This window comes from Cannabis sativa, chromosome X (genome assembly GCF_029168945.1).
Source record: "Cannabis sativa cultivar Pink pepper isolate KNU-18-1 chromosome X, ASM2916894v1, whole genome shotgun sequence".
In the NCBI taxonomy this organism is placed as follows: domain Eukaryota; kingdom Viridiplantae; phylum Streptophyta; class Magnoliopsida; order Rosales; family Cannabaceae; genus Cannabis; species Cannabis sativa.
Window position 1 is genome coordinate 67,637,980 of NC_083610.1, and position 10,980 is coordinate 67,648,959.

The 10,980-nt window shown below is 32.7% G+C and overlaps 1 protein-coding gene and 1 long non-coding RNA gene across 2 annotated transcripts; both read left to right on the top strand.

Moving 5' to 3' along the window:
• The first annotated feature begins 1,938 nt into the window (after window positions 1-1,938).
• LOC133031669 (uncharacterized) lies at window positions 1,939-4,599 on the top strand. The gene is made up of 2 exons (XR_009684755.1): window positions 1,939-2,694; window positions 2,781-4,599. It is a non-coding gene; the product is annotated as an uncharacterized LOC133031669 (long non-coding RNA).
• A 2,992-nt stretch (window positions 4,600-7,591) lies between these two features.
• Window positions 7,592-10,349, top strand: LOC115713865 (butanoate--CoA ligase AAE1). The gene is made up of 2 exons (XM_030642350.2): window positions 7,592-7,865; window positions 8,723-10,349. Exons 1-2 carry the CDS (start codon window positions 7,668-7,670, stop codon window positions 10,208-10,210), a joined length of 1,686 nt encoding a protein of 561 aa, XP_030498210.1. The 5' UTR covers window positions 7,592-7,667; the 3' UTR covers window positions 10,211-10,349.
• Window positions 10,350-10,980: the final 631 nt, after the last annotated feature.

Sequence of the window (10,980 nt, forward strand, 5' to 3'; positions counted from 1 at the left end):
CGATCTTCACTGTCCGAGTCGGAGTCGTCTCCCTTCTGCCTCCGGGAGACTCGAGCAATATCTTTTCGGAGTATGGCAAGTTCTGCCATAATCCCTTCGTTTACAGTACCCGAGGAGGCTACGGGCTTGTATCTTTTTTGGTCAAGGTGATCCCGGAGGTCACCTTGATTCCCATTGATTTGATTTCTCAGATCAATGGGTGGACATCTCTGTCCTCTTCTTCCTCTACCCCCTGGTTCCTGGTGCACGGAAACGCTTTTCCGGTCCCCTCGATCCTGAGGGCCAAGACTCCCTCTTTGGGGCTTGCCCTCTCGCGACCTTTCCCTTTAGGGAAATCCGAGCGGACCTTTCGCGGATCCTCGCGCCTTTTTCTTTCGACCGGGGGCGAAGTAGGGTTTTTTGTTTGGTTTTCCTCGAGCGGGGTGCCTTATAGGGCTAGGTTCCCTAGGCCTTGCCGCCGGGAATTAGGCAAAGACGTTGCCGGCTCCCCGTCGAGTCCACGGCCATCGCCTTGGGATGCACGTGAATACCACTCGCCTCCATGGCTTTCTCGCATGGCTAGCATCACTTCCTCGCATTTTTTGATTTTGCGCTTTCGAGCTTCGATCTCGGCCTTCATGATCGATAGCTTTTTGTCTAAGGAGCACCAGCTCCGAGTAGCTTCCTCCGTCATAGGCATACTCGTCGAGGTGTTCCTCGTAGTTTTCATCGGGAGATATTTCTTCTTCTTCTTCCTCGAACTCCTCTGCTGCCCTTGAGGCTACATCTTCCTCGTTGGGGTTTTCAGCGTCTTCTAGAGGGCGAGGATGACGTGTAGCTCTTGTCTCCACCATTGTCGTGAAGTTAAATGCTTGTTGTGAAGCAGCTTTCCTCAGCTCTCAATGAGAGCACCAAAATGTTGACCGAGGTTTTCAGCAACTATTAAAATATAATTATAATAAGGAGCTGTAAGAAAGTGAGATGAAGACTTTTACGTGGTTGGGGCGTTAATGAGCCTTAGTCCACGAGCCACTGCTATTAATGGATATATTTAATACAGATTCTACACTTGAGAGAATGTTTTTCTCTTAAATACAGAGAATGTTCTTGGTGAGTTTTTGCTCTTCTTGCTCTTTTGCAACCAAGATTCTCGACCCCATTAAATGAGCTTTGAAGGGGTATTTATAGTGTTTTGGTGGGGTAATCCCTAGAATTGTTCTTACACATGTGTCTGTAAGTATCCATAAAGTTGGGCATTTCCGATGAATATACCATGGGTGATGCATGGTCAAATCCCTAGGTGCTGTAGGGTTTTTATGGAGAATGTCCTTTTTGTCTTGTGATTGATGTGACTCTTCGCAGAGTAGCCGTCGCTAGACTTAAATGATCATTACTGTAGCGCTGCTGTTCGGGGGTTGTGCCGTCAGACTTTATTGCGTGTTACAGTCCCAACACGCTTCCTCCCATGCAGCATTAAATGCGACTTGATTTCTCGGGAGAGACCTGACACATCCCGGAGAGCCTTCATGCTATACTAGCTTCCTGGAGTACCTTGTACTCCGGGTGTCTCCTCCGGGACCCATGCTAATAGCGCTTCCTAGTGGCATAAAAAGACTTAGCAAATCTTTCCAAGTTATCTGATCCACGTGTCCCTTCTCGACTGGTCCACGTATTTTGGGCGAATTCTGGAGCAACAACTGCAAATAAGTACTTCATTGTGATATGTAATATTCAACAAGAGTTGGCCGATTCTACAGTTGATGAAGATGAGGATGAGTTGTTGAGGAACATGGCGCATAACATGAAATTCAAGTATGACAAGTATTGGAGAAAGCTTGATGATTGTAATGAGGCACTTCTAATTGCCTTGGTTCTTGACCCTAGATACAAACTTGATTATCTCTATCATTGTTTTAGCTTTACTCATACGGAGTTAGAATGCAAAAAGATGGTGAAAGGGGTGGAACAAACGATTCAGAGTATGTTTAATCAATATAATGATTCAGCATCAAGTATTGATCCTTTAATCACTCAATCACATGCTCAAGCTCAACCTATTGATGATGGTGATTCTTCCTCATTTATCATTTCAAGTCGACCTAAAGGCAAGAAGTCTCGTAATGTCCATGATGAGTTCGTGGCATGAAGAATGGAGAAAAATGGCGGCAAGATGAAAAATGAACTTGATAAGTATTTTGAAGAGGAAGCTGAGCAACCAACTGAACAATTTGATGTTTTAGGATGGTGGGCTAGTAGTGGGTGCAAATACAAGATATTGTCCCTCATGGCACGTGATGTGCTAGCTATTCCGATTACCACTATTGCTTATGAGGCGGCATTCTCAGCTGGGGGTCAGATTTTAGATCCTTTTAGGAGTACACTTAGCCCAATTATGGTCGAAGCATTAATTTGTCTCAAGAATTGGTGGAGCGGATCACATCAACCCATTGTTGTGCGAGAGTACATGGATGAAGAAGAAATACTTCAAACACAAGCATTGCTTGAAGAAGGTAATTTTAGTTTGTTATATTTTATTTTGATTTCCATACTTTAAGTTTAATATCATAATATTTATTTTACATATGCACATTTATTATCTAACTAATTTATATTTTTGATATTTTATAGAGATTCTCAATAATAATATTATAGGCACTTTTTCTACTCCTTCAACCTCAACAAGTCAACAACAAGGCACGACTTTGGATTGAAAAGGTTTATTATTATACTTTATTATATTTAATTTATTGGTTTCATTTGCTAATTTATCCTTTTTTTTCAATATAAAAAAATATTGAAAGGTTTGGAGCTTTGGACTTGGAGGACTTTGGAATTTGTTGAATTAGACAATGGATACACAAAGAGAAGAACACAATATACACAAGGGAAGTAAATACTTTTGAATAGTTATGAAGATGAATTATTGATACTTTTGGTTATGAAGTTTGAATAGTTATATTTTAGATTTTGAGACTTTTTCATATAATGATCCATATGGATATATGGATATGGATTAGATTTGGACTTTAGAACTTTTTGATATAATCCATATGGATATGGATTAGATTTAGAATTTGGGACTTTTTAATATGATCAATATTGATAGATTGATACTTTTTGATAAGGATATGGATTAGATTTGGACTTTGAGATTTTTTTGAAATGATCTATATTGTATGGATTGGATATGGATATGGATATGGATTAGAATTTAGATTTGGATGATTAATACTATTCTGATCAATACTATTATATTGTAGCTATATTGTAGACTTTGAGACTTTTTTTATATGGTCTATAATATTGTAGATTAGATTGGATAATGGACATGGATTAGACTATTTTTTTTCTTTTGTGGGTTTTTGAGTGAGTTTTGGTTCTAATTTTCCTTTTCTTTTTCATGTATACGTTTTCATTAATAATTATACTGATTTTTTTTTTTGAAGTAAAATAGCTATAGCCTATAGTGTTGTTAGTAATTGTAATTATGAAATAATTAATGGGTTTGAATGAGTTTTGGTTTTAGTTTTTTTTTTTCATTTATATATTTTAATTAATAGCTATAGCCTATAGTGTTGTTAGTTTTGAATATTTAAATTGGTAAGTAATTGTGAATAATGAATGATTATTAATTTGGATAAATAGTTTAGTTTAAGTTTTGAATTGAATGTCATTTTTGTAATTGGGTATGAACCAAATTTAATTGGGAAATTTACATGGTATACTAACTTTTGTTATTTTTTTACAAAAATACTGTCAGGCGGAATTTTACTTTTTTACTGTGTTTTTTTTATAAGTTTCATACTGCAGTATACTGTGTTAAGTTTTCACTGATGTTTTACTAGTGTTCTACTGTTGTTTTGAGTTATTCTGCTCTGTGTTTTACTTGTGTTTTATAAAAACACAGTATTTTTGAAAAGATTTCCGTGTGACAGTATTTTTGTAAAAGTTAACCCAAATTCCAGTATTTTTGTAAGTTTCCCATTTAATTCACTATTCAAGCCCAAAAAATATTAATTATATAAAAAAAAAAGGTCCTGTTAAAAATAAAAAAAATGGTAATTTTAAAAATTAAATTTTATTTCAGCTCATAAATTAAACATTCGGGCTTAACCCGACCCGAAACCCGGCGCATCCGTACACCCGAAAACCGAGTTCGATTGTGCATTTCCAAGACTCAAAGCCCGAAAACCCGAACTCGAAACCCCGAAAACCGGACCCGTGTGCACCCCTAATTAGTCCCAATGATCTTTTTCATTTCAAACTTTGTCGATGTCATTCTTGAGTAGAGTTCTTGAAATCTTTAAACTGTTCTTAAATTCTTGAAGCACCTTCAACCAAATTCTAATACCACTTGTTATGATCCGAATCACCTCAGAACAACACAATAAGAACTCATAATTCCAAGATCAAAAATTACTTAAACCGAACAACAAAGCATACCAAATTGACAAACAATGAGAATCAAACTTGAATTGAAAAGCACTAGAGACACATCACACCAGAGGGAAGATTAAATTGTGTTTGCTTTATTAATTTTTAATATGAACTGAGCTACAATTACAAAACTAAAACAGAGAGCAAAACTTAAGAACTAATAAAAGAACATAATTACATCGGTTCTCACATGAGGTGTTGGTGATTAAACACACACCAAACCTTTAACATCCTTCCTAATTAATCTCATTATTAACTAAGTTGAGAGTGAATGAGAAAAAAACACTCCCTTATATAGGAAACGGTCAAGGCCGAGATACCCTATTCACTTGGATAAGTGAGTTGGCAGTAGTGTGTAACTAACATAACTATTACTAGTTATAAATGGTAACTGGTGAGTTGTAACTAAATTCAACAATTTTTAACATATTACCCTTAAAAAAAAAAGAAATTTACACAAAGTATTATTTTTAGTAAATTTATTACACTTTTACGTTCAAATATATAATATTTATATTTTTACGACGTCTTATAAAAATAATATTAAAATAAAAAAAAATACTACGTAACAGAATAATAACATCAAAACAACATAAAAATAATATACAAATTAATAACAAAAAACTAACAATAAAACAACAATACAATAACAAGAATACAACATAAAAATAACATGAAAACATAAAATTATAAAAATATTTAAAATTCTGTAAAATTATATTTTTATATTTTATATAAATATTTATGAAATTTCCAAAAAAAAAAAAATCACTAGTTCCAACTAAAAAAATAAAATACTGCAATATCACATGTTCTTGAGTTTTATCAAATTAAAAAAAATATCGTGAAAATACTATTTTTTAAATACTATTGTGTATTGAAAAATATCTAAGAACATAACAAATATCTACTATTATTTTATTAATTTTTTACATAAAAGAAACATGTGACAAAAATGCTATTAATACTATTATTTAGTTGACTGAGCAAAAAAAAAATACTGGTGAAAATATCTAAGAATATCTGTTATTATATTATTTATTTATTTCTAGATTTTTTAGATAAAGAAGGCATTTGGAAAGCTACCATAAAAATTGGATTTAAGTATAATTGTAAATAATTATATAATTTGACTGTTTGACTACATAATTAACAATAATTATTTAATTTTTAATAAAAAAAAATAATTATTTAATTGAAGGATTTTAATTACACTTTTTAATTTTCATACTTCATAAAATTTAAGTGTAATTACATTTTGTAATTACTACAAATTTTCTTTAAATATTAACTATTAAAAATTATTAATTTTCAATTATAATTACTAATAATTTTGCTAAATAAAATGTTAAGAATTTATAAATACATCTCATATTAAAACACATATTATTAGTGTCACTATTATCTTGTTTAAGTAATTACACTACTTAATAATTACATATACTTTTCAACCCATCCAAAAAAATATCAATAATAATAGGCTAAATCATGTCCCATGAACTTTTTTAGCCGTTAAAAATTCATCTTGAATTATTGAAATTGTTAGATTTAAAAACTTTTGTCTAATTTTATTCAATTTTACTGTTTTAATGATTGTTTATATACTAAATCATGCTCTCTAAATTTTGATATCTACCCAATCATGTCCCTCAAACTTTGATATGTACTAAATCATACCCCCTGAACTTTCATCCATATTAGAGTTTTTTACTAAAATTAGACAAAAGTCCTTAAATTTAACAATTTCAATAGTTTAGGGGAAATTTTTAACGACCTTAAAAGTTCAGGGGGCATAATTTAGTATATGTTAAAATTCGAAGAAAAAAAATTCCTAATTAGCCATAATAATATGCATATATAAATTACACACAAATATGAAACACTTATGTGGCAACTCACTTTTAATAGGCGGAACTCATTTTAAATAAAGATGAGTGTGTTTGAGTAAATTACCTCAGTTATTCTTAATTGGGTCATTTGTAAATAAACTTTAAGCCTTCAAGGGCCAAGCAAATCCCTTTCAAGAGGGATTGTAAGTGGATTTCGAACCCTTAACCTACCAAAGAAAGATGTCAGTAAAGACAATTCTTACTACTACACTACAATGCGTAGTATTAAAGCATCTTCAATAAGAGTTGTCTATAGAATGGTCTTTACCACACGTGTATTTTAGACAATATTTCAAACCAATTTTATGAATAATATATATTGTCCAAAATAAATAATAGTCATGTGATATTATTTATTTGTTTATTTTGAAAAAAAAATACTTTATTACCAACTAGTTTTTTTGAGAGTATATATAATTATAAAATTTAATTAAAAAGTAGTAGGAGATCATAGAGAATTATTTTTAGAGTTGCCCACAAATAATTTATATAGATAAAAATATATGTATTTTAAAATAATATGTACATATAATTTAAAAAATAACTCTTAAAAATATCCAAAAATCAGTTGTACCCAATAATAGGGGTGGGCATCCGATCCAATCCAATCTTTTTTTTCCATCCGATCCAATCTAATTAGTAATTGGATTTGGAAAATCATCATCCGATCCAATTCAATTAGACCTCAAAATCCAATCCAATACAATCCAATTACTAATTGGATTAGATCGGTTTTTTAATTGGATATCCAATTACACACTTAAATTTCAATATTAACTTATAAATATGATGAAAAATACGTAAAAACTAAATATCACTTTTTATTTAAATTTAATACTTCATAAACATACTATTCTTACAAGTGTAATGTAGCCAAAAGCTTTAAATAATAAAAACAACATCATTTTTAAATAATAAAAAAGAACAAAATATCATAAACTAATAAAAAAAAAAAAACTAATAAAAATATAATAAATATATATATATATTATATTTTTTAATATTTTTTATTATATAAATAATTTTTTAATATATATATATATTTATAAAAATGTAATTGGATTGGATCGGTTTTTAATTAGATTTTGAGATTGACATTCAATAACCGATCCAATCCCATTAGAATTCAATTTTTAGCATCCAATCTAATCCAATTGTAATTGGATATCTAACTTTTTATAATTAAATTGAATTGGTTCGGTTCAATTGGATTGGATTGGAGGTTGGCTACCCTACCTAATATGATAGCTCATATAGCAATACAATAATTAATTATTTTTATATATAAGAGGAGGAAGTGGGTGTAAAAAGATATCTATATCTAACTAGTACCTAATTAAACAAACACTGTTGCAATCGACTATGGAGGGTGCGATTCGGTGCTCTGCCAACTATGTTCCTCTATCGCCGATCAGCTTCTTGAAGCGTTCTGCCATAGTTTACAGTGACAGACCTTCGGTGGTCTACGGAAATGTGCAATACACTTGGTCCCAAACCTTTGAAAGATGCAAAAGACTGGCCTCTGCTATTTCTCATTTGGGAATATCTTCAGGACATGTGGTGAGAGATTTTTATTCTAACTAATCATTAATCACTTTCCAACTTTTGATTCTGGATCAGTTTTTGTTTGACAATTAAATTGATTACAGGTTTTTGATTTTCTCTTGTTTTTCTACAGTTGTTGTTGTTGTTTAGAATTGTAAAAGGTTAGAATTTAGGATTAAGGTGATCAATCGACCAGAATAATTCATGGTTACTTTGCCTTTGGAAAAGTAGCATTGAATAAAATTTAATCAAATAAATAATTTAGTCAAGAAATTTAGATAATTCCGTCTCAAATCTATATGTATGTATATTGACAAAAAAAAATTATACAAACTCGTTTATTATTATTGTTTCTCTTTCTCATATTCAATCCAATACTATTTAATTGGGTTAGACTGCAGTCTACTACTAAAACTAGTTTTGTGTGGATTGTATAGTTCGCTTTTGATGTTTAATACTTACTTGATTTTGATTGATTGTTTGCTTACCATTCATGATTCATGAAATCAAAATGTTTGAATTCATCAAGTTTTTCACTTTTTCGCTTGGCCAGATGGATAGAATGGTTTGTAGTACTTTGTAGCACCAATGGATTTTAATATAATACACTAGACTTTAACTTCCAATTGCTGAAATGATCAGCACTAGAAATGCAATTCAAGATTAATTCTTAATTGAACTCTCTATATTGAAAGGACATATAAGAGTTCTTCATCGAAAAGCAATCGTATAGAATTTAAAAATGTATCGTGCCTTACATTCTTGTGAGGTTTGAGGTTGAAGGTTTGAGCTGTTCACACACACTTTTAGTTCCTGCAAAGTGCAAACTCTATCCTTATATGGTTCTTGATAATTGTTATTCACTTGAGCAGGTTGCTGTTCTGGCTCCTAATATTCCAGCAATGTATGAGCTGCATTTTGGAGTACCAATGGCAGGAGCCATTCTCTGTACACTTAACATACGCCATGATTCTGCAATGGTGTCAGTATTATTAAGACATTCGGAGGCCAAAGTCTTCTTTGTTGATTACCAATTCCTCCATATTGCTCAGGGAGCCATTGACATGTTATCAAAAAAAGGTTCCAAGCCACCCCTTCTAGTCTTAATTCCAGAGTGTGATGATGATCAACTATCCACTGACATTAGTAGTAGCAGCAATGCCATTTCCGCTTCTGTGAAGTTAGAATACGAGCAACTACTATCAACGGGGAATCTTGATTTTGAGGTCATAATACCAAAAGATGAATGGGATCCCATCTCACTCAACTATACTTCAGGCACAACATCTAGCCCCAAGGGTGTCATTTACAGCCACAGAGGTGCATATCTCAATTCATTGGCAGGGGTTCTTCTGAATGAAATGCACTCAATGGTTGTCTATTTGTGGTGTGTTCCCATGTTCCACTGCAATGGTTGGTGTCTCCCCTGGGGAATTGCTGCTCAAGGCGGTACAAACGTCTGCCTAAGGAATGTCACTGCAAAGGGAATTTTTGACTCTATAGCTAAGCACAAAGTAACCCACATGGGAGGAGCACCTACTGTTTTGAATATGATCATAAATGCATCAGCCACAGAGCGGAAACCACTTCCATCCAAGGTATCGATCATGACCGGTGCTGCTCCACCGCCCCCGTCACTACTTTTTAAGATGGAAGAAATGGGGTTCAATGTGACTCATTCTTATGGTTTGACTGAAACATATGGCCCTGGAACTGTTTGTACTTGGAAACCCGAATGGGATTCTTTGCCTAGAGATGCACAGGCAAAACTAAAGTCACGACAGGGTGTTCAACATCTTGGCATTGAAGAACTAGATGTGAAAGATCCTGTAACACTGAAGAGTGTACCAGCTAATGCAAAGATAATAGGTGAGGTTATGTTTAGAGGAAACACTGTCATGAATGGATATTTGAAAAATGTCAAAGCAACACAAGAGGCTTTTGATGGTGGTTGGTTTCGAACTGGGGACTTAGGAGTGAAACATCCAGATGGCTATGTCGAGCTAAAGGATCGGTCCAAAGATATCATCATTTCTGGGGGTGAAAATATAAGCACAATTGAGGTTGAATCTGTACTTTATAGCCATCCAGCGGTTTTTGAGGCCGCGGTTGTAGCAAGACCTGATGACCACTGGGGAGAGACACCTTGTGCGTTTGTTAATGTGAAGAGTGGTTGTAATGTGAGTGGTGATGAGATTATTAACTTTTGTAGAAGTCGTTTGCCTCATTACATGGCTCCACGAACTGTTGTTTTTCAAGATTTGCCAAAAACTTCTACTGGAAAGGTGCAAAAGTTTGTTCTTAGAGACAAGGCTAAGTCCATGGGAAGCCTCACAAAGAAGAATATCAGTAAATTGTAAGGCAACTTTTATTAAAAATCAACAACCATTTTTCATTTAAATTTATTGAAAAAACCATAGTTTGGACAATTATGTTGGAATGTATAATAATGTGAAAACTATCTTCTCAAAATAAATAAATAAATTATGTGAAAACTAAGTAATAGCCTTATTATCTATGTGTAAACATAAAAAGAGATCAAGCTTCTATTTAAAACTGTGTGGGTGGACTATTGAATAAAATCCACCCTTTTCAATCTTCCTTAGGGGAAAAAGTATGTATGGAAATTGTTTTATGTGTCAGTGTCACAACTTACTAAGGGTGTGGGACAAAGTCAAATATGTTATTTTGAGCCACTTTTAGAGTGGCTGTGGCTTGCATTGGTGATGCTCTATCACCATGAGCAATAGCTCCTTTAAAACTAGTTTTCTTTAATATAAAGAAGAGAAGATGTGAAAAAAGGTAAAAACTATAGTCCATCAAATAATGTATTTTAAAGAACTATATAAAAAAGAGTTTTTTGCGGCATAAATATCTAAGTTTAACTCTCATTTGTAAATAAATACCTAAGTTTAATTTTTGACGGTAATAATACATAAGTTATAATTCTAAAACTAAGTATTTGATTGTTAAGTGTTAAGTAAATTGCCACGTGCCGATTTCTGATTGGTCCAAGTCATTAAAAAGTTTTATGTAAAAGAATAATTTAAATATTCCAATAAGAAAATAACATGTGGATAATGACTTAATATTTAGAGTAATTTGCGGCATAAATACTTAAGTTTTATGC

Bases quoted from the DNA above. Each gene is read 5' to 3' on its own strand.
- LOC115713865 (XM_030642350.2), top strand. From the start codon at position 7,668: ATGGAGGGTGCGATTCGGTGCTCTGCCAACTATGTTCCTCTATCGCCG. The intron at 7,866-8,722 runs GTGAGAGATTTT...TCACTTGAGCAG, and splicing joins GAATATCTTCAGGACATGTG to GTTGCTGTTCTGGCTCCTAA.